Source organism: Balearica regulorum, chromosome 3 (assembly GCF_011004875.1).
Source record: "Balearica regulorum gibbericeps isolate bBalReg1 chromosome 3, bBalReg1.pri, whole genome shotgun sequence".
Lineage (NCBI taxonomy): Eukaryota > Metazoa > Chordata > Aves > Gruiformes > Gruidae > Balearica > Balearica regulorum.
Genome location: NC_046186.1, coordinates 12284303 through 12308480, shown reverse-complemented (window position 1 = coordinate 12308480; position 24178 = coordinate 12284303). Strand labels below are relative to the sequence as shown.

General features: G+C 40.8%; 1 protein-coding gene across 1 annotated transcript; it reads right to left on the bottom strand.

The window, feature by feature from the left end:
* Positions 1-2126: 2126 nt before the first annotated feature.
* NT5C1B (5'-nucleotidase, cytosolic IB) lies at positions 2127-9653 on the bottom strand. The gene is made up of 6 exons (XM_075750557.1): positions 9324-9653; positions 9074-9241; positions 5861-5990; positions 5231-5353; positions 4052-4236; positions 2127-3049 (listed from the first exon to the last, which is right to left on the bottom strand). The coding sequence occupies exons 1-6, from the start codon at positions 9450-9452 to the stop codon at positions 2711-2713; spliced, it is 1074 nt and encodes a 357-aa protein (XP_075606672.1). The 5' UTR covers positions 9453-9653; the 3' UTR covers positions 2127-2710.
* Positions 9654-24178: the final 14525 nt, after the last annotated feature.

The window sequence follows — 24178 nt, the reverse complement described above, 5'->3', positions numbered from 1 at the left end:
TGGACTAGAATGCTATTAAGAGACAATTCTCGCCTGTGTCTACAAAAATAGAAACCCCTCTCAGCTCGCATCCCATTTCAGGGAATTTTGTTGAAAATCTGTGCCTTGGAGCTGAAAACAATAATGTTCAAAAACTACTTGGCAAGCCCAAGTCTCGCCAAACATCCAGATTAGTCTAGAAGGGCACTTGCATGAACAAATGAGACTTCACTCACCCAACGTGCTGCCAGATGGATATGTGGAGAAGCAGTCATCAAACCTGCAACACTTGCCGCGCAATTAAGAGGCAGTGTATAATCTGAACAAACAGCTAAGGGAATTTTGCTCAACTGACTTAGCAGAAGTGATTGTGGACCTTAACATCAACTTCTGGACTTTAATGTCAATTTGAATTCTATGACTAAGAAAGCTACTATGTACATTTAACATGTGAACTCTTCATTTGTCTTCACACACGCCTTAGTGCTGCCATCAGGAATGACACTGCAAGAGGTAGTACTTTGTCCCTGTGTGTACAGATGAAAAAAAAAAATGCAAGAACTGGAAGCTTCTAACTAACAGTAGGTTTCATTTTTGCTGTAGGTGGATGGTTGATTGGAAATGAAGGTAAACATAATAGACCAGCTGATTCAGTTTCCAGTTTATTCACTGATTTACATGCTTACCCTGTCAGGCATGAGACACTCACCTTCAGAGTCCCACAGGGATCAAGGATCCCATTAGCTCTTTTCAGTATCTAACCTAAATTTCTATGTACGATGACAGTCAAGTGCCAGCAATCTTTGCACAACATATATCCTTTATATTTTTCTCCACCCAACATCTATAGTTCTAACAAGCACATGAATGAAAAATGGCCCATCCATGTTCTGCTTCAACAAGGCAGCCCGGTGTTCCTGAAATTTGCAGCCATGCTTTTGTGAAAAAGGTACACACACAATTTATATCCCACAGCTAAGGAATATTTTTGGATTCCTTGCTGATTCAGAGCTCTCACATAAAAACATCTGCTAATAACATTTTTTAGAATCTCCATTTGGTGAGGTAACTCTATCCCATCCTGGCAGACATTGACCAGGCCTCAGTTACTCATGTCTTCCTCACCTCCTGGCTGGGCTGGGAAATGTGATACATTTTAGGCACAAAGCCTTTAGCACTTATGAAATTCCAAGTACACCAGAACTCTGTAGTGCATCCCATCAACAAGACATGCTGGTGTGAACACATAAAAACTTTCTAATGGTCTCTGTTCGAGTTTCATGCAGGATCAAGGCTTTTCCCTTTGTTTTCAAAGAACTTTGTGGCTTGGACCCAGAACATTTAAAAGATTGCCTGTGTTTCTGGGAGGGAAATCACAATTAATGCAATGAAGCTTTCTGCAATAACAGGACAGTTCATCCGGACAGAAGAGTCCAAACTTTCTCTGAGGCTAACGTGAGACTGTGGAGTGAATTCCCCCAGGAACCACAGATCATCACAAGCCTTCACCAACTTCTACTCCCACTGCAAAGCACATTCTTTTGGTTTGGTCTCTTCTGGTATAAAAACACAGCAACAATAAAAATAAAACAGGACACTTGTTCCACTAGGGAGAGAAAGAGAACAAACACCACCTGACAGATGTTAGTTGTGTCATTTGGAAGGCACTCAGATACATGGATGACACTGAGATACAGGAACTTAGCATAAAAGAGGTAGAATAGACCTATGGTGTAAATTTACATGAATTCATGTTGCAACAGGCAATGGAACTGGAAACTGGAAACTCATGTGAAGTTGCCAAATTGAGTTCACATAGATCACAGAACAGCTGTAAATCCTAAGTGAACCTAGTCAAGAAACAAGGAGTTCCATCAACAGCATTATTTAGGTTAGATTCTCTGCTGTTACAAAGGTACATTCTAAAGCTTCAGTCTTCGTCCCAGTCAAGATACTCATCTCTGACTTCTGCCCAGCTCTATGAAATCTGTTGGGACTTAAGTGTCTTTGAGACTTCAATCTCTCTCTCAAATTTGGCTGAAAGTGGTCATTTCTTGTTCTACATATCCAAAGGAGACAAGAGACACTGATTACACAAACTCTGCAGAGGAAATTATGCTAAAACCTCTACATGGAAAATGACAATGTTCTGTAAAGCCAGCTTTATTAGAATAGGAAAACAATATAGAAAAATAAAGGGTTCCTGTAAACACAAGATCGAATAAGCTAACATTTCACTGGAAGCTGAAACTTTTGTGATAACAAACCTACTGAGCACATACTTAACAAGAAAACCACCAAAAGGTAAACACTTATATGTAAACTGTGCTTTTGGTAATTTCAGAAATAACTGTCAAGGACTAGCATTGCAGCATGATTTTTGTTATAAATAACACATCGACATTTTTTTAAGAGAAAATATAACTGTTCTCTCCCTGTCTCGCAAAATATGTCTCAAGCTATAAAAACAGTACAAATCTTTTCCCAATATCAAAAACACAGTGTTAGACCCAGACAGGTAAAAAACCTAAACTGCTTAAGAATGCTATTAAAATAACTCTATTAAAAACTTACCTATATTAAAATATTTCCTTTAAAGGCTCCTCTAGCCAGAAGTTAAACCTTTAAATATAGTGCTTACGATATACAAATATAGAGGTTTTCAGACGTAACTATTGGTATATTAGAGGCTGGCTGAGTTAAGAACCTTATCGTTAACGGTGCCATCCTGTCATGCAGATTTGTGGTATTTCTGAGCAATGCCATAGGGAACATGGGCGGCTATGGTCCCTAATTTCTGTGCTCCTTCGATGTGAAACATCTGGTCATCAAAGAAAATGTGAGGGCGGATTTTCACCAGGATCGGTCCTTTAGGAGCTCCTGCTAGGAAAAGTGCCTCATCAATCTCCAGACCCCAGCTACGGAGAGTCTTCAGCACTCTGGCTCCAGAGCTCGCCGCACTTCTGGCTGTCACCAGGAAGGTCCTTATAGGGCAATTTAATCGTTCATTTTTTGCGTAGAACTTCTTCTGGAGTTTCCCTAGATCTTCCAGAAAACCTTTCAAAGGACCCTGAGTATGAAATACCAGAAGCATATTTAGTATTTGTCCACAGCTCCCAAAACAATTTTTTGCTTTGTTCCAGATTGCCAGTTACATACAGGATTCCTTCCCTAACGCTGCGCTACTCAGCAAATTCTCTCATGTGTCCAAATGAGTCTGCACCTTCACTAGCAATTCACAAACTGGAAAAAAGTTAAAACCATAATCCTACATGGTATGATCAGTAGGAAACTCATTCTCACTAAAGCTTACAAGATCTCTTATAAACATATGAAGTTAGTGTCTTTAATAAAATTATCTTTAAAAAAAACTTTACTCTTTTTACTATGAACGACGAGGTGCAATTTTTTTTTCTGTGCAAAAAACAGAGAGAGACCCAATTACATAGACATCATTGAACTCTTTCCAGATTAATGACAATGTTACAGAATTACACTCCGATTAAAAGAAGTAAATGATAGTTTGGGTCAAATTGCAATATATTGCACTGTTCAGTACTTTCATAAATCAAGCTTTTATTCTGAATTTATACCATTTTTAACAATAACAGAATTGGTCTTTCAATTTAAGCTAATGCTAAAATATTTGTGTTATTCAGACAAATGGCCTAATTCTTCTTGGGAATAAGCACAGGTATTACCCTGTTTCAGTAACCAGAATATCCCAGTGATTGAAATTAACATTACCTACACAAACTGATTAAAAAAAAAATCAAGAAAATCAGTTGTAACCTTTCCTTTTTCTAACGATACAATTAAAATACAACTATAAGTCACTGTCCTATACATGCAGTTCTCTCAGTAAAGTGGCAGATCTGGTGAAAGGATCACCAGAATGGTAGGCTCTTTTATGTCAAACATGCATTTTAATGATTATCCTTGAAAAAGGAAATAAATAGGGCAACCATCTTCCACAAAGAAGAATGCATACACACTAGGGAAACTGGAGAAATACAGCAGCAATAAAAATCAGCAGACTTTTTGAAAACTCACTGATTCAACAAGTACAAACCTGTGCAAGAGGCTTATTTTCATTCAGCTGTTCATGTTCAAAAAATCTATCTAATCCTTGCTCTTTGACAATCTGTTCTGATTCATCAGAAAAGAGAACCGCATCCCCATCAAATGCCACCCTCAACTGTGTATCCGAGTAAGCAACATCTTTGTTGGCAGTGAACATCGTAGCTGATGCGATTCCTGAAAATGGATCAGAGAACCTCAGTTAGCATGTTCTGCAAAGTTATTCATTAAACTGCCAGCAGTTTGGTTCCAACAACTTAATTTGTGGTGACCTTTTTGTATGGTGAGCAGAAATGATCACTAAAGCTAATTAGTAATGGCCGCACTGTAACACAAATGCATGGAAGCCGTGAGGGAGGGACTGTTTATCAATCAGGGGTGTAGTGATAGGACAAGGGGTAATGGGTTTAAACTAAAAGAGGGTAGATTTAGATTAGATGTTAGGAAGAAATTCTTCACTGTGAGGGTGGTGAGGCACTGGAACAGGTTGCCCAGGGAAACTGTGGATGCCCCATCCCTGGAAGTGTTTAAGGCCAGGTTGGATGGGGCTTTGGGCAACCTGGTCTAGTGGAGGGTGTCCCTGCCCATGGCAGGGGGGTTGGAACTAGATGATCTTTGAGGTCCCTTCCAACCCAAACCATTCTTATGATTTTGCACATTGACATAAATTCTTAGACATGCTTCCTTCCACTTCCATCTAAGAATATACAAAACCGATGCCCAACATGTGCTGCCAATGAGACAAAGCAGAAAATTACAAGGACACTGTTGAGTCAAACTATTTACTATTTTTTAACAAAACACAGAAGTTGTATTTTGTAAGTCGTATCAAAGAGATGACTCTGTTCAAACAGAAGTTGAACAGAGGTGAGAAGGTGTGTATGGGAGGTCATTTCCTGTAGGTTGGCAGCATAGGACAAGATAGAAAGGTGTGACAAAGGTAGATGCTGATTAAGGTGTCATTATCAGCAGGCTGAAGGGTCAGAGGGGAAAAATACAGAGAAATAACCTGATTTTATTTGATTAAGTAAAAAAAAATGGGAAGTTTGCACCATGCACAATTGTGACTTTCTGCATTTGATAAAGCAGCACTACTTGCTGTGAAAGACACACAATATATTCTTTTTTAACACGCTCAACAGAAATGTAACAAAAGAAAGTCAATTCAAACCTGCTTCTATAGCTTCTTGCACTTTTTCAGAGTCTGCAGAGAGGTACAAGTTCGTAAGGTACGCAGTCAGGTAACCAATAGGGCTTTTTCCTCCCGTCATACAGAAACGTTCAATTGTCAAGCCTAAAGGAAGGACAGCACAACAAGGTGTGACTCTGCCTTGACACTACAAACCTGTAAAAGGAATCTGTGGAAAGGAACTCTAGCCTACAACCGATAGTAAACTTAAGAAAAATCTCTTCACTGTAATTCCAGCAAGTTAGACAACTTAAACTGACTACAAGGTTTGATCAATCCTTCTTGAGAATTTAACACAAAATCCCTCTAAGATAGCAGTATAACTGCTGTGAACATGTATGTATAGGGGGCATAAATGCCAAACAACAAAAAGTTTAAGGACTTTTCCTCTGAAATTAAGACTCACACCTGACATATCTAGAGCTTTGGACCAAATTCTGTTTAATGCTATCTCACTTATGCTGACACCCAAAAATAAATATCATCCTCTGAGGAATGGGTGTCAGTATCAAAGAGGCTGCTTTTATCAAGGTCAGAACAGGAAAAATAAAATTAATACATTTTATTATGTAACAGCAGGCAGTTCTACAAAGTAGTATTTATTTTACTTACCATAGTGATTGATGCTGTTTATCAGTCTCACTCCCACTTGGGCATGGTTATTAGTCATCAGAACAATATCAAATCGTTCTTCATCATCAGGGTACAGCTCAAGAAGCCGGGCATTGACATGCTCCAGCGCCTGCAGGTTAAAAATGCGGAAGTCAACAGACAAGTGGAATGTGCCTCGTTTCTTAATCACTATGGTTTTAGTGATAGGACTGTCTTGAAGGAGAACGTGAAATATCTGATAGTTTGACTTGCTGAACTTGTTTTATTCCTCTCTGCTCTGCTGCTCTCAGCAGCCATTTGACTGGGTTCATTTGAAGGGAAGCAAGGAAGTTTCTTCTGCTGAATTACAGAAAGGAAATCCTTTTTATTGGGACACCATGATCATCCAGAATAAATCAATGCATTGCTGAACACTGTCACAATCCCTATTAATCTTTTTTTTTTTTTTTCCTTTAGCTTAAGATGGTGGAGTTCCATTTGTTCTATCTAATTTCCCTTTGAATTATTTATTTGTTTCCTTGTTTTGGATACCAATTTTTTTTTCCAGGAACAGAAAGGTCTGTTTTTCAGAAATGTACAAGTTTCTCACTCATACTGCTTAATATATTTTAAGGAAACATTGCTGAATGGTAGTATGCAGACACTTTCCTGTCGACTTGGAAATTGTTCTTGTGAAATCAAGGAGGTGTAAAGGAATTTACATGTGCAACTGCTTGTTTTGCAAGCATGAATGTGAATTTGGGCCACATACTTACGCAAAGATTTACTGACACAGTTCAGGTGGTCAGGTATTAAAGGCTGTAATGAGTACCAGATCATATCCTGTCAAGCATGATTCCTTTGGACATTTCTAATCGCAGCAGTGAATGAGACAGATTTTGATTCATTTAAGATCTCTCAAGATAATGGGCCAACACATTATATGCACAGTTTGGCATTCTTATGTCCTTGACCTTCCATCTGCTCATCTCTCTTTGTAACCATCTGTTCTTTCATATTATTTAGAATTCTATGCTTTTGGAGTAAGATTTGCTTTTAGTTCTAGCTTTATACACAAACTTCTACTCTGGGATCTTGGCCTTGAGTGGAATTCCTTGGGATTGCAGCAATGAAGTCAACAATGAATCACCAAATGAATGCAAGATGGGTTGCTTTTCATTAAGGTGCTTTAAAAAGTCAGACCAGTTGTTAAGAATTAAAACATAGATTTCATAATTAAATTCTGGGAATCTCACTTTAAAAAGCATGGCCATGTCACACGTGGCTATGCTTAGGAAAACTCTAAGTGAGAGCCTGGTATAAGGTCTAGAAAAAAATCTTAGTATGTGGTCATAACCTATTTCTATTGCTAATAATCTACTAACACTGGCCATTTATTAAAATATTAGAGAATAAGTAAGAGTGGAGGAGGGGATGCCATTTTTTTTTCCCAGTGCCTGTACGCTTTGCAGCCTAAGGAGATCCTGGCCTGTGATTAAGATTCTTAAGTGCTACAAGCATGAGATATAATACTTTTAAGTTAGTGTTTTAAATATTTCAGTAAAGGAATCCAAACAAAAATATCTTGTTTCTTTTTGCCTTCTTTGTCTCCAAGTTGAAAGCACGACCCAACAAACTTGCAGTTCTCTAGCCTAATGATTCCTGTAACTAAGTAATTTATGAATCTCTTAAAAAAAACCCAAAGAATTCGAATGCAAACAGCATACTGCAGGGGAACAGAGGTCAAGGTGCTTTTAGCTGGGCATAGCTAACAGCTCTGATTTTCAAAGTGTGAGGAGTTAGACAGTCAAATCTTACTTACATTCAAAGTGCATCTGCCACTCAACCCAAATCTTTTGAAAACTGACTGTGCTAGCGGGGCTGCTATCTCTAGCTGCTACAGATAGGAGAAGATGCAGTAAATTCACTAGTCAGCGTAGCCTCGCTGGTGTACAAAGTGAATTATTTTATGACAATGCTTTTATGTTAAAAACACCTTTACTATGCTTGTACTATTAATGCTATTAACAGCTGTTATATTTAGAACAGCATGGGCATTGACATAAATGATTTTTCCACTATGGATTTCCAAAAAGTGATCAGCAACGCTAAAAACGTTTTAACTTCCTGAGACTAAGACTGAAGCAATGAAAATCTACTTTTAAAACCTGAAGGAAGTGTTTGGCCACAACTCTACTGTCAGCAAGTGTGCCTGCTAATTATCATTTAATACATTTTCTAAAATTGCTGAGGTAGAGGTTATTAAACAATTGTGCATGGGCATAAAATGAACTCTGTAGATGGCATTTTTTTCAAGTCAGTCTCACTAAAACCTGTGTTCCTCAAAACCAGACATATTTTTAGTTTTTTTTTCATTTTTCGTAATTTCACTTGCTTTCCATGCTGGAGGCTGTTTACCTTGGTCATTTCTCTTATCTTGTGCAATTAAAGCAAAATATTCCATTTCACCTCTGCTTAAACCCTGTCTCCCACCTAGAGGGTCTATTTCTTTTGCTGGTCCTCAAGACCAATTTCCAGGGTGACAACAAAAGCAAAGAAAAACTAAAGCTGGCCAAAAAAGAAAAAAAAAAAAAGGTTCATTTCTGAATAAAGAAATCTGGAAAATATTGAATTAGCGCTGGTTTTAATCATAGTAGTCGTATTATAAGTGAGACATAAAAATGGAATGAGGAACTAAGATGTTTTGGGTTTGGTTATTTTGGGTGGGGGGAAGATGTTGCAACAAACTTCCAACAATTTGGGGCCTATCTTCACTGAAAATAGTCTTAAAAGGGAAGGCGCCCCGTGCCCGGCAGAAAGCGCGGGTTGCTCCTTACCCACACCTCGGCTGTGGGCCGGAGAGCCGGGGGACACAAACCGCGATGCTGGGGGGACAGCTCCGGTCCCGGTGACGCGAGCAGTACGTGATCTCCCGCAGGCATTTGGCATTAGTGCCGGCGGGAGAGGAGAGGGGAGGAGAAGGGGGACAGAGGGGAAGAGGAGGGGTGAGCACAAGGCCGGGCCATGGCAGTGAGATGCGGAGATGATGCCGGGCCCGGCCGAGGCGAGCTCCCCGCTGGGGGAACAAGTCCCCAAAACTTCTCCCCGGGGCAGCACTATCTCCGCCCAAGGAGGCTTCGGGCTCCTCCTCTTCCCGAAATTTGGCCTTGCAGCATCCTCCGTGCCCCGCCGCGCACCTCCCCCCCCCCCCCCCCCCCCCGCCGGCCCAGGTACCTTGACGAAGTAGAAAGCCGGTCCGGGTTTGAGGGTGACGTTCTCGTTGTCCTGCTGGTACTCCACGTACTTCTCCACCCCCTGCTCTTCGTAGATCCGCCGCTCCTCCACCAGGTCGAAGAGGGCTCGGGAGGAGACGGCCACCGTGATGGCGTGCTGGGGCTTGGGCTGCGGAGCGAGCGGAGGGTAGCGCCGGCCGGCAGCCCCCAGCCTCCGGACCCCCCACCCCGGCCCGCCCGCCCGCACTCACCGGCCGGGGTCTCTTGGAAACCAGACTGTCGTAGAACGCCTTGGCCGCCGCCCAGTCCTGCTCGGCCTCCTGCAGCCGGATCTCCGCGGCGTCGCTGGGCTGGGCCGTCTCCGGGCCGGAGCCGCTCATGGTGCCTGGCGCGGCGGGGACGGGGCTGCGGCGGGGAGCGGGGCGCGGCCGGACCCGGCGCGGGCGACCGGGAAGCGGTGGTGGTGGTGGCGGCCGCCCCCCCTCTCCGTGCCGCCCCGCCCCGCTCGGGCAGGGGGAAGTCACCCGGGCGCTGGCTTTCCCTTTCGCTCTGCAGCGCCCGGGGCTGCCCGGACCGGCCCTGCCCTGCCCTTCCACGGCGCGGCGCGGCTCTGCCCTCCTCCGGCACGGCTGCGCCCGAGGCGGCCGTTTCGGAGGGGCGCTGGCCGCCGCTGAGCCCGCACCACCGGCCCCGTGGGGCGGCGGGGCCGTGGCCTCCCTGCATCTGGCACCCCAAGGGCCGCGGCGTCTCTCCTCATGGAGCGGTTCGTGGGGTGAGCAGGAGCCGGGGCTGCAGCCCTTCCCCGCACCCTGTCAGGGGCAGCGGGGCGCAGACCTGCAGCCCCCCCTTTCCAGCACGCTGTGACACCCACTACTGCTCTCCTCTCCATAGTGCTTCGAGTAGTGGTGCACACAGCTACCTGATGTTAGGCAACAGCCTTCAGGACTGATTTTGTCTACAGCATTAGAGATTTATTGTTTAGATGCAGTGACTTAATTGATTTTGCAGTAAAATTGCAACAAATTTCCAGGACATTTCTTAGAAAATACAGCAAGAATGTTTGTAGCAATCAAAATGGTGTGGGTGTCAGTGACCTGGGGTCCTTTGTTCCACACAGCAATGCTGAAAGCACCTTTTAGAAACAGTAGTTTAGATCGTAGTGTTGAGGGCTTACACTGCGTGCACAATAAACTTACTCAGGCATCTGGTTTGGGTGGTCCTAAACCCCAGAATACCACAAAGGGCTATGGGCTACTTATCTCATACACCTCTCGGAAGTGCTCGCGGCTGCCTCTGCAGACACGCTTGTCTGAACCACAGCAAAGTTCCCCAAACTGATGAGCTGGAGGAGAGAATGGAAAGGGAGGAAGGAAGCAGCTTTCCTCCTGAGCTAGGATGGGGTCTGGCGCAGCGGACCCGCAGCCTTTGCAGGTGTCGGTGGCCAGTGACTCAATGGTATCTGTACGTCATAGCACATGTAAGCACCATCCAAAGGACTCTTAATATTTTGAAGGGAGACTCTAAACATTGCTTCTGACCCTGATCACTGCATAATCTTTATTAGATTATTGTCAAGTCTTTCTGCCTCCATCCAGTCTCCAAAAAGGAGCATAATTATTTTTGCTACTTTTGCCTGTTTTGTTGTGGTTTGGTTTTGGTTTTGTTTTGTTTTGTTTTGTTTTGTTTTTTTTTAAATGTGGCTTCCCAGTGAAAGGAGGCTTATGTGATTGTACCATCTGTCCGTCATTCCCCAGTGACGTCCAGTTCCAAATGAATTTGACAGAAGGATAAAGATCTCAAAGAGATTAAAATTCTTAAAACGTTTAATGAGAATCAACAGCAACATGCAATTTGTTGCCCTACTGGGGGAAGGATTGTAGAGCAAATGCAGCATATTTATCTGCTTGTTCTTCTGCTGCATAATAGCAAACGAACGCTCCCTGGCAGATCTGCCATCTCCAGATCTGCCACGTTGCCTATTGCCCGGCTAACCAGGGAAGGATCTGGAAGCAGGGAAGTGGTAGAAGCTGGAAGGTTAGAGTAAATGGGGAATGGGGTTGAGACCATACTGGGGAAGGGGAACTGGAAATATGAGGTAAAAGGAGAGATACTGAGAGTAGTTTATTAGGAAGACAGATGTAAAGAGAAGAGTTATGATGATTGTAGGTGTCTGCTGTCATGGGAATATATAAAAGGCATAACATAAATCTGAAAAAAAAATATTTTAGTAGCTGTTACTGACAGATATGCTTGTTTTCCTTGAATTTTGATCCTGAAAATTTCACTCTAGCATCTGTTCTCAGAGCTGTAGCATGAAAATACCTGCTCCCTTTTCAGCAGTCAGGTCAGGCACATCCCTGCTTTCAACCGTCTTCTCCACGAGCAGCTGCAAGCCTGTCACCAGGCTGAGCAGACAGGATTGGGAGAAGCTGGAAAAAGGGTTCAAGCCACAGCACAACTGCTCCTAGTCCCAGTCACCACCACTGTCCTGCTCAGAGACTTCAGCATCAGTCTAAGAAGGTGATCTGTAAAAAGAAACTATCCACGCATCTAATCCTGGTGAAATACTGCAGGTGGATCTGTTGCCCTTGGAGAAGAGGGGAAAAGAACAGGAGGGATCAGGAACCAGTTCTCTGGTGGTTACAAAACTGAACTGTCATCTCTCCATCTGCATGACCCAGTGGCAATACATTTCCCGGAGCTGTGCCCAGGTTGAATGCTTGTCATGCTGTGCTCCCCATCACTCTGCAAAATCAGAGGAAAATTAGAGCTCCTCAAGCATGTTCTCTGGTTTTATTTTTGTTCCCCTCCTCCCCGTCTGCCCAGGAAAAGAGCCATCACTCAAGTGATGAAGACTCCTTTTAACCTTTGCAAGACACCTGAAAACTTACAAGATGGTAACTTGGTACTGGGCCCGAGCAGTGCTGTTGAAGTGCTGCTGCTGAAAGCAATGCTATGCTAACATAAATATTTTGCTCTCCAGATCCACATGGTATCTCTACATAGCACTCAGCTGTGCGAACATAGGCACTGAACTGAGATGTCTCTGTTCTGTGCTCGGTTGCTTGCTGCTGACATACCCTCCATTTCCTCTTTTGCTGGAGATTGTGAATTGAGGGCCTAACATGAAAGCTGCCCAGTTTCAGCACCTTATAAATGAAATCTTGACTTACCAAAAGCAGAGTGTAGCAGCCTTATCTACATCTAAAAAATGTAGTAATGCCCTGGGGTTCCAGTAAGAGCTATGTCTTGCTTTTACTAAATCTCCTGGGGACTCTGAGAAATAGGAATGGATCCAAAATTAAATGAGTTTGTGGCTTCTGAGCTAAGTTAGAAAGGAAAGGAATTTTCTGCTATCACCCATTAATTTGTAGGGCATTTGCATTTAAATAAACAAAAGTACTTTTTTATAGTAAGGGTGCAGCAAAAGTAAGTAAGTCATGCACATACTCTGAAGTCTGTTATAACTAGTAGAATGAAAAGAAAGTTCCTCTGCCTGAGCTGCCAATATTTTTCATATGTGTAGAACAACCACTAAGTAAGATTTATATGCTCTTGTTCAAGAAGCTCAAAATGCATTACTAATAAAAAAAGCAAGTGTGGGGTTTTTTTTTCTTCTTCTTTTGATACCTACTTCTATCTAGAAAGATGTGAAATATTTCCAAACATTTAAAAGAGTGATATCAGAAATAAGGAAAAGATTCTCAATGGAAGGAGTTTTTCTCCCTTTAGATGTATAGATCCTAATATGTGTGGTGCATGATTGTATCACAAACACATAGACTCTAGGGCCTAAGTTGTGTCAGGGTCACTTCAGAGTGTGATTGCACTCACTTTTACTTCATATATGCATTGTGATTTCTCATGCTGAGACCCCCAGACCGGTAGCATGAGTGTTCCCAGAAGGAAGGAACCTGAGAAGGGCTTTGATCTAGGTCAGCCTGCCGTGGCAAAATGTCACATTAGAGCTGACCTGCCAGACAAATAATTTGGAAAGCCCTCCTATTTGTAGATAATATAAACACTTTTAATACAATCCTAGAATTCAAGACTTGATTCATGAAAACAGTTAACAACTGATTTTCTATGTTTCCCACAAATCCTCAATGTGGATCTCGGGTGATCTGTATTCCTTTAGTTGCCTGCCTCCTATTGATCAAACTTAGTCTAACACAGCCAGAAATGACAAAAAAGCAGTTGGTTTGTGCCAAAGATATGCATGATGAAGCTGCATCATGCCTTGAAGCCTTATGTATTTACGCTGAATAAATCTTCCCATTGTATTGAAGTATTCACTTTCCTTTTTCATCTCATGATGCTTTCTAGTTCCTCTAACGGTGGTTCAGGTTGCTTTAGTACCTCCTCAGTAGTGATTTCCATTCTCCCTCTCTTCCTCCCTTTTCCTCCCTCTGGGTTTGTGCAGGGAAACAAGAATGCAAAAATTTGTGGCATCACATTGTAATCCATGGCAACTGCCTTGTATCTTTTCCTGGCTTTGCTCTGCTGCTGGTCTTTCTTTAATGACATGTTCATTTGCAACAGCCACATTGCCTAGTGACACGGATCTTGTGTTCTTCTAAGGTGATCTATTCCATCTCCATCCCTTTGAGCACGACTCATTCCAGTGTTCATGTGACAGGTTAGGTGACAAGCAAAGCTGAAAGCAGGACGAGTACCGAGGATTGCTACAGAGAATCCACAAGGTTCGCTGGCCTGTGATCTCTTTTCCCTGAGCAATCCTGTTTAATTATCTCAACAGTTTAATTTCTACTATTATTGAAATTTTCTATTCCTGAATCTCATCAGGATGAAAGCAGCAGCCAAGTTGTGTGTTTCACTTTTTGGACATTTCTTCTCTCTAGCAGGCTTAATGTAATTTTTCCTAGCAAAATATGATCTATCACATATCTGTTTTCTAACTCTTCTGAGCTGAGCAATAAATTATGAGCTCGTTTTACCCCAAGGAAGGCTCATCACATAATTGCAAGGTTTCAAAACAAATTCAAGTAGAATTCTGAAATTCAGAAAAAAATACTATTTTTACCTAGATGTTAACAAAAGAGATAGGAAAACAGTGCCTTAGCTCCAACACTGAATATGCCTACCCCACCTAGTAGTTTGCCACTGGAAGAATTACGAAGCATTCAGTGACTTCTCTTACAATAAGGCAGGAGTCCAGCTTCAAGCAGCCCTGACCGTCTCGACAAGAAGAACATGGAATATGACAAATAAGACAAGAGTACAGTCTTGTTGAAAGTCTCCAGTTAAAAAAGGCTCAACAAAAGGCACATATGCTGTCACAAAATAATTACATTGGTATTTTTTGAGTTAGAAAAGAATAAAGTAATAAAGTCATAGCTTCTGTATTAAAAAAAAAGAAAACAACAATAACAGTAGCAATAATAATAGGTTTAGCTGGTTAGGATTTGACTTCCAGTACTGGACTTACTCTATAGGCACTTACAGAACAGACATAAAGGCAGCACAGAAAAAAAAAAAAAAAAAAAGAAAAAAGAACAAAAAAGATGCACTGCGGGAAGTTTTGTCCCTGTTCCAAGCTTAAACAGAATAATATTTGCATTACAAAACAACCACACATAAGATAGAAGGTGGATAAATTATACACGCAAACCCTATGGAGTTCCTAGCTCCTACTGAATAAAAAGTACAATATCATGAAAAATTTTAAATTCAGCTCTGTATAATAGACAGTTGTTCAAGTATTTTGCATTATGCACTAATTATCCCTCTAATAATAGAAATAAATGGAAGCTCCAGTCACGCAAACAGCTCCACACAGGGACATGTCTGTGCAAGACTGAGACCTAAATGTTGCAACCCTATTGATTCATTTTACCATAACAAAAGAAGTTAAACTATTCTAAGATTCACTCTGGCAATTACATGTTCTATTCTGCATTAAATACCCATGATTTAGCTATTAGGTTGTGCTGGCTTCCACAAGGGTTCAAGTTAAGTATTAAATTAGGTTAAAATCTTTAATGAGAAAATCATATTGAAAAAGATTCTTAGGTCATATTTTTGTGTGCTGGTACAAAAATACCATAGAGATATCCCTTAATCTCTGTCACAGTGTGCTAGTTATGATTTTAAAAAAAATGAGAGAACAAGACTGTTAGATGTGTTCACCCCCCTCGCTCCCCCCCACCCTCAGGCATATATAGAAAACCCATTCACACAAAGTGTGGTTTCCCACCCATCTCCTGCATGGAAGAAGGTATCAAACAATGTGCACGCTCGAGTGACACTGACGGGGGGCTACTGCACGGCCCCTGGTGCGACGGCTGAGCGGTCCCACGGGCTCTGGGCAGCAGGAGCAATGGCAAAGCAGAACCATTGGAGCACAAAAGTCCTCTGATTGTGTTATGGCACTGATTGTCTTTCACACGTATGTTGGGAAAAACAGATCCAGTGTTTTCCTAAAACAAAACATCTGCCTTTCCTCTTTATGCACATAGCAAGTCTCATTCTAGCCTTACCCCATGGCGTAACTCACAAATAATGGGACCTACACAGCATATCGGGAGACAGGATTTTTGTTCACATAGCCAGCCCTCCTTCTACTGTCCTTGAGGACAAAGCTTTTTTGTTTGTTTCTTATGAGTATGTGGAAAAAAATACACTTTCTACACACTCCTAGGCAATGAAGGATAGAGATATAGTCAGAAAGTGAACAAATTGCCCCAAGCAAGGGGTGTGAAACGGTGTGATTATACCTATTAATAAAGGAGACAAGCTTTAATTGCAGTGAGAGTGCTTTTGACTGTGCAGAGTTACCACCCAGTTCCAAGAAGAGGATTGTAAGTGATTAGTGCAGCGCTCCTGAGGGAGAAAGAGGAGCCAGAAGTGTAAATACAAGAGGAGATTTAGGGCTTCTCTAAGCTATGGCTTCAAACCTGTCAGCAACCTGCACACGATGTCTCTGTTATTTAAGTTACGACGTGATTCTGTTTTGCAGGGAATGTGTATCCCGTTTCTGGTTCAGGTCCCTTCCCTCCTTTTGGCAAGTTAAGGATCTGGGAGAAAATGAGTAAGGACTAAAAGTGATGATAATGTATTATTGTTTGTGTTATGCTAGTTTCCAAGGGCCTCAAAAAGCATTGGGGTGCTGTTGTGTTTGATGCTGTAGGAACACACAGGAAGGCACTCCCCATACAGCATCCCTCCTCCCCTCTTGAGTCTTCTCAGTAGAAGGAAGATTATTTTTGCAGACCTCCCCAAGCTCAAGCATGAAGTGTGAGGCTTGCACAGTCGCCTTTTTCTGCGTGCTTTCCCACAGCCAGGCTGCCGTCTCGTGCATTTGCTTCAGTCCCTCTCCTGCACTTGGCCTCTACACAGCCAGAAAACTGGGCTGACCCAGTCGGAGTGACCGCTAATGGGAGTTGCCTGGTCCGGAGGGTCATGAGACGAGGTGGTGGGACTCAGCTGCAGTTGAAGGTGAGACCCACACTCAAAAGCTCCTAGCACTATGGCTTCTCCTTTCGTTGTGTAAAACTTAAACATTCCTTGGACATGTTTATCAGTTCATATTATGCATGCATCAGGGTAGAAAATACTCTAGCGGTCTGCTTTTAGTTCCCTTGAAAGCTACTTTCAAGTTACATCAAAGCAGCGTGTACATTTCCTTGTTTTCAATATTTTTCTTGAGGGCACAGAAAGATAATAATACCAGCAGCAATGACAAGAGTAACAACAACAATAACAACATAAAAGCAATGTTTCCAGTAGGAGGCTTTTACGATGTATAGTTCCATAAATGTCTACATCACAAAATCCAACCCTCGTTTTACGTGGTGCTATAAAATCACAGAACAAAAAGATAAACTCAATGGGATTTCAGTAGGCCATGGATCATATAACTGGGTGATCTGAGTTATATTATCAGCTTCAGCTCCTGACTTTGAACAAAACACATAAACTGTCCTGCTTTCATCCTGCTTTCCTTCCTGTACAGAAATTTCCAGGTTGGATGCAGAAAAAGGTATGGGTAGAAGACAGTTCATTCCACTGAAGGTTTAACTTGCACCCTGGATGCTCTTCTCTTTCACATGGAGAGCCGAAGCCGTGTTGGGTGCTGGTTTGTCAATGGGGCAGCAGTAAAGAGCACAACACAACTAGCAGGTGTTTTTACAGCCTAGGCTGGCCCAACGCTGCTGTGCCTGTTCCTATATCAGTATTGGATAATTCAGGTTTGTCCTCGGGCTGTAGTCACAACCTTGTCAACCTCCTGCTGTGCGAGCATACCTCAACAAGTAGTTTCTGTTCTTCTGAAGTGCATATTCTGTGGGTTTTTTTGGCTTGTGTGTGTATTGCTGTGTGAAACGCGGTGGTCTGTGACATGAGGGAGGTTATTCAAGTTGACGGGAAGGGTTGCTCCTGGTTTAAACTCAGTGAATCACTGTAAGATGGGATTGAGCAGAGTGTTTGGAGAGACTCAGGCTGAGAGACTGTGAACGTGCAGGGACCAGGGCTCTGACAGTTCCCAATGCCCTGTTCAGATTTGCCAGTTCTCTGGTGATAGTGCTTACCACTGCCTGCATTTGGTTTTAATTAAATTGCATTGAGTGTTTTTGTGACCTGCAGCCATGTCCTTTTACACTGCCCTGTCTGCTCACAGAGGCTGAAGAGATTATTGTATATCAGGATTTACGTGATGCTGGGGTGCAACTCTTGAGTCAGAAGGCTGAGCTGGTCCTGAACTCACCTCTTAACAACATTACTGCAATACCCACTGCTAGGTGCTAATCACAAAATTAAGTCTGAAAATCTGGTCCCTGGGTAAATATCAATTTGGGTAACTAAATATAACCATATACTGCATAGAAAGTAGAAAAAGCAATGAAGAGTTAGAAAAGATTTCCTGAGTCTCTTTCCTTGAATTGGCAATAATGTGAATATATACACCACTGCGTATATTAAAGCGGACTAGATTTCTTTTGTTCCCCATTGAAGTTGGAAAACTGTTATAAAGTCTTAATCAGACATTTTCTCCCTATTTTCCAAACTGAAGCTAATGGATATATGTGTCTTACCAGAGCTTTCCATTATGTCACCCTTGTCTCCGGGGTGGTGTATCTTTACAGCCTTTATTTTGGTGATGTGTTTTCCCCACTGATTCCAGTTGTTCTTCTCTGCATCTGTTACAATTCTTATAAGCCTTCCATAAACCAAGAGACCCAAAATTTGTCTTACCAGGGATTAGATTGGAATAACATTTACCAGAATACCAAACATTATTTGGATTGCTGCAGGTGGTTATGAACCACTCATTCTTCAAGGCTCTGTGCAAACGGACGTAAGCCAAATGCTGTGCCTCAAAAAGCTGCCAGTGAGCAATTGAACAGGAATAAGAAATTTGGGCTCCTCCTAAGCCTTGACTTGTGTGTCACTTTTATATATACTCATTGTATTTTAGCCGTATTTACTAATTATCGTTGTTTCTTTATTAACAGCTTTGTTAACCACTGAGATGCCAGATTTCTTGTTGTTCTCATAACTTGTACCATTACATTTCATCTCATTTTTAATCTGCCTGTTTTCCAAGTCATTCAACGTTACTAAACAAATAAAAGCCAACCTGATAAAATTTGCTGATTTCTCAAAATCGGGAAAGATTTTGACTAATAACTAAGGTCATTAACAAAATTAAGTAAAATCAGATTAATGAATGACTCAGGAGTAATTAACAGCAGACAATGAGTTTCCAAATGTATTATTTAGTAGTTCCTTCCCCATCCTAAAATTCTTTTAATAACATTAATTTTTATGTATAATATGAAAACTATTTAGTAATGTCATAAAATATGGGGTCATATCACATAACTAAAATAAACTTTTCTATAGACCTTCAAGAAGATTAGTTCTGAAGTACTTCCTCTGTATAAAAGTCAGATATTAATGAAAAAAAAAATATTTATTTGTGCATGACCTGCCTTTCTTATGAAATGAATGCCATTTTTCTTTCTTTCTAGTTTGGACTTAAAGCTTTGAGTACTACTTAGTATCTTCAATTCATTTTTAGCTGACTAGTTATTTGATAAAAAGCTATCTATAGCTATCTCTGTAGATACTGCTTCTCTAATATCCTTGCCATTTATACTAATCAACTAAAAATAACATTACTTCTTATCCAGCCAGGAGGTGTATGATGAAATCTGTTGTTTATCAAATCCAGAAGTAATTAGTGCTTATCGTTACTGGTACCATTTGTTCTCCAGTCCCTATCCATTTGTTCCTACCAAAATGACATAGTTCCTGGTGATACTTATATCTCTAATAATATCACAGATATTTAGATATGGCATTTCTCACTGTTTTCTCTAATCAGTTTTATAGCATTCCTCCTTACGCATGATCCTCTTCCACATGATGTCTTTCAATTAAAGTCAAAATTCTGTCTTTCCTGCTGGTAGTAAGATATTTTCATCAGAAGAATTTCACTCTTCCAGAAACTGGCTTCTCTGTCCTGGAAGAGGCTCAAATGGGCCACAGCAGATCTCCAGTGACGAGGGCTGCATGCAACCTCCACAGAAGTTAATAGACCATCTCAGAAATGGAAAATGGCATAGGAATAACTGGGTTTGTTGTGTTGCCTACAAATTCTTTTGAAAGGGAAAAGTTGCACTCTATCTGGGCAATAGATTTCTTCCGGTTCTGTAAGATTTATGTTAGAAACCCTGCGTGTAAAAGTCCCTTAGATCTCTAGTTCAGCTAAATTTCATCAAATTATTAATTCTCAACAGTCATGAACATTCGAAAAAGTACCACTGAAATCAGGGGGGAAAAAAACCCCCTGTATTTTGTTAAAATTTTCCTCATCATAATAGTTTCTGAGTAGTACAAAAGCATTGTTCAAAAGTTTCTTGATAATCTAGAATAGATTTTGCTCTTTTTTTTTCTTTTTTTCTTTTTTTTCCTTTTTTTTTTTTTTTCTTTGAGTTACAGCATCTTGGCAGGAGGTTTTTGGGCATCCAGGTGAGAACAAAATATGCTCAGTGCAATTACCTCTTCAGCAAATTCTTGCTAACTCAAGTATATCATCTCTCCTGAGCATGTGTAAACAGAACTTGGCAAATTTAAGTTGATTTTCAGAAGTATGGCAAAAGTTACTTTAAAATATTAATGTGAGCCAAACAATATATTGTTCCTAAACTGCATTCTAGGAGGCAGAAGAAAAAAATTTGCTGAAATAAATTTACTCAGTCCAGGTTGAATTTAGAATCATAATAATAATAATAAAAAAAAATTGCAAAGAACTACAGTTTGGCAAAGTGGAAAATATTAGTCAACTTAAACTATAGCTATTAACACATAGTCTGCCAACAATGTATTCACTCCAAAATGGGAGAACTCTGCAGCTGAATGAAAAGCTGTGAAATAGCTGATAGCCACATTCTTGGGTTTTATTTAGTGCCAAGAAAAAGACTCTAAATAGCAGACAATGCACCTCATACAATGCTGATGAAATGCAGAATAAGGTAAGTAAAATAATAGTTCAGAAACATAGCTAAAATTAATCTTTCAGAGGATTTGGACACCAGTTTCATAATATGTCCCAATAAAGATAGGCGATATTGCAAATATATGTGAAAACTGCAACCATAAAGTTTGTCATACTAACCATTATGATATCTTACAAAAAATTATGAGCTGTAATAGGCACATGTTCTCCTGTAAGCCACTCTGAGGCATTTTTGGTGAGATGGTCTCATGGTGTGTTGCATCAGTAGAGTTCAAATCCTGTTACAATTTCAAACCACTTCCTATTTCAGTCTGCAAAATTGCACTGAGGTCATCAATATTCCTCAGAGATTCCGCTATTAAAAAAACCCAAACAGATAAATATCCCTTCTTATCCCAGACAGACTTATTCCAGCTTGTCCTAAAAGCCCTTCTATTTTTAAAATACCAAACAAACCAACAAACCAACCAAACAAACAAAAAAAACCCAACCAGAACTTGCCCAGATGCACCTGAAATGACACAACTACAGGTTTGATTCTTGACGTAGTGTTTCAAAGCAGCATCAAATAGTATTTTCCCCAACAAATAAGCTACCCCATTCAGCTCACATTTCTGTTGAGGGTCTACAAATGAAGTCATTTATTCAGTTAGCACAGAACAGTAATGATTTGCTTGCATAGGAGCCTCTCCATCTTCCACTAAAATCTCAGAGATGCTCCAAGTCTCCATTTTTCCCTCTACACCTGCCAGGGGCCCTCCAACTCCAAAGCACCCGTGTTGTGCTGGGATAGTAGCTCCTCATCCTGTGATGGCACCGAGAGGAATTTGGCATCAGGACCTGCATGACCCCTGACTCCAGCTTTTGTAACTTTGTAATGCAATGGCTGCTCTCAGTTGTTGAGGATGCATGTTGAGTGCCAGGTAATGTGTATGCAATGAGTAAGAACACTAGAAAGTTTCTGGCGCTCCATCTCCTTTCCAGTCCGTCCGTGTCCTGTCTATTAGCCACTACTAAAATAATAGAATCATAGAATCGTTTTGGTTGGAAAAGACCTTTAAGATCATCAAGTCTAACCATGAACCTAATTAACCTAACACTGCCAAGTCCACCACTAAAGCATGTCCTTAAGCACCACATCTACATGTCTTTTAAATATCTCCAGGGATGGTGACTCAACCACTTCCCTGGGAAGCCTCTTCCAATGCTTGATAACCCTTTTGGTGAAGAAATTTTTCCTAATATCCAATCTAAAATAATTATAAAATAATAAAAATAATATTGCACAATAATTTAAAAAATATAAAATAAAGTAATTATGTAATATTTTTAGTTTCAAATTTCCTACCAATGACTTTCCTACTGTTCTGAGACTGGCTTGGCCTTTTTCTTTGTATTTATTTTGAAAGGTTGCAACATACTTAAGGCAAAGGAAAAAAAAAAGCAAAAATATTTATATTATACAGTAATAAATGTGTACAATATGATATGTGTGATATAAATCATGATGATGACATGAATGATTATTGTTTCTCTAGAAAAAATGTAGAGCTAGAAAATACAAACAAATCTATTAAGGCAGGCATATACATGAAAGTGGCTTGCTCATATTCAGAAGAACCTGTCTTTGGGTGTGTTTGCTTTTTTTGTTAGAGGTTTTTTTTTCCCTCCCGTTGGTTTTTAAATGTAGACATATGAAATAGCTGGAATATAACTGTGAAAGGAAGGTAAACTGATGAAAGGAGTCCAAGCACAGAGCTGGGTGCAAGTCTGCAAGGCCACGGTCATGTTAAATATATTGAGAGAATGATCTTGTGCTAGCGCTAATGAGAGAAGAGAGAAAAGTGAAGCCTCTATAAATCTGTCTGTTAAGAAATGCTCTTGTAGCAAATGACATACAGTACAACTCATGGTCCTTCTGCTTATGTTGACTGGATGGTAAAGCCCAAGCTGAAGAGTTTGGAGGTGCTCCGTTTTCTGATGCTTACACATTTTACTGCTGATGGCCACAGGAATGCTCATTTCTTGCTACTTGCTAAAAAAGCTTAATCTGAATAGTCTACTCATGTCAGGATCAAGGTGTCTGCATTCAGGTGTCTGGAGGCACCTTTGCCTGTGCGACCTCAGTAGTTAACAATATCAGGGTGGATATGGAGCAGGAGCAATACGGAGCAATATTATCTCATTGTTAGTGATATCTCCATCATTTAGCAAATTTAAATGCTAAATGATGGAGATATTTAATTCAGACTCTTTGACATATCTCCCCTTTCCCAACATGTCCACTAACATCTATTCAGTATTTACTCCTGGAAAAAATTATAGAGATAACAAGGTGGTTTTTTATGACTTTTTGCTATATTTCTTCCTAATCTCCTGACAATGAAGTATATCATCTGAGTTTTCCACTTTAACAGAAACATTTTTTCTAACAGGGTGTTTTACTCCTCCATAAAACTGAGATGATCAGAGTCCTGGCAGGGCAGTGGTCTGTCCAAGTGCCAGCAGAGAAGCTCCAGCCTGATAGCAGGCTCAAAACTTCTGGTCTAATGGATGATGGTGGTGCCAGCACATGTGTCTTCTGGGAGATAGGAATGTCGATCTCATGCTGCGGCAGGATTTCTTTCCCTTCACAACGGCTCTGAGGAGCACCAGCGGTGGCATTGATTCCAGCTGCTGCCGCCCAGCTGAATGCCAAGACAGATAAACTGTGGGATGTTCTTAGCAGCTCCTCCATGAGGTAGTAAGATAAACACGAGAAACATAAGGAGATATTAAAGACTAGATGATAATCCATTTTCAGGAAACAGCATTTCTCCAGCGAAAGAGGCTGAACTTTATCAAAGGGAAAACTTCTCCTGTAGGACTTGCCAAAGTAAATCTCTTTGATGCAAATAGTTTAAGCAAAGACATTCACCTTAATCTACTGTGTGGTGACCTGGTCTTCTGATACAGGGAATAATTACAGATGTTTTCAGAATTGCTGTGGTCTGCAAATCCTCCAGACCTAAAATAAGTACTTACAGTGTTCCCACTTCACCATTCTGATCTTAAAGTCACCTATGTTTCTCCTGAATTTAATAACACCTAATGCCTTTAGACTTTGCTACTTGAAAGGACTTCACTGCCTTGTGAAGGACAGATTAAAAAAATGCAAGTCCTCATTAACAAGTTTCTTTCAGATTTGTAGTTTTATTATTGTGCCTGTGCTAAAAGGGATAGCATCTAATAAAATGAATGAACCACAGATAACTTGCCCAAAGGGTAGCGCAAAATGGGGAGGAAAAGGTGAGTGTTTAGCTGTTGAAATTAGTATTTTTATGCAGATTGATCTTTGTGCCAGTTTGCCACCCCAGACATTTTCAGTTTAGTTTATTTGTGTTACGTTAGTAGTGACAATGTAGTTAAATATAGCCTCTGAAAACAGGATCTCTGCTTGTTTCATTTGTATTCTACTGTTCTTTCATTAAACATTTCTTCATCTTTGCAGAGCCAAATTCTTACAATAATAAATCAGAGACACCTACGGTTCTTGCCAAGTCAAATATCTACAGTTTCTGGCAATTATGTAATTTCCAGATTTGCTACAATGGCTCTTGCTGATAAGTCAATTGTCATAAAAAG

Excerpts from the sequence above, each read along its gene's own strand:
- NT5C1B (XM_075750557.1), bottom strand. The coding sequence starts at position 9,452 with ATGAGCGGCTCCGGCCCGGAGACGGCCCAGCCCAGCGACGCCGCGGAG. Across the intron at positions 9,242-9,323 it reads TTTCCAAGAGACCCCGGCCG|CCCAAGCCCCAGCACGCCAT; the intron begins GTGAGTGCGGGC and ends CTCGCTCCGCAG. Across the intron at positions 5,991-9,073 it reads CGGCTTTCTACTTCGTCAAG|GCGCTGGAGCATGTCAATGC; the intron begins GTACCTGGGCCG and ends TTTAACCTGCAG.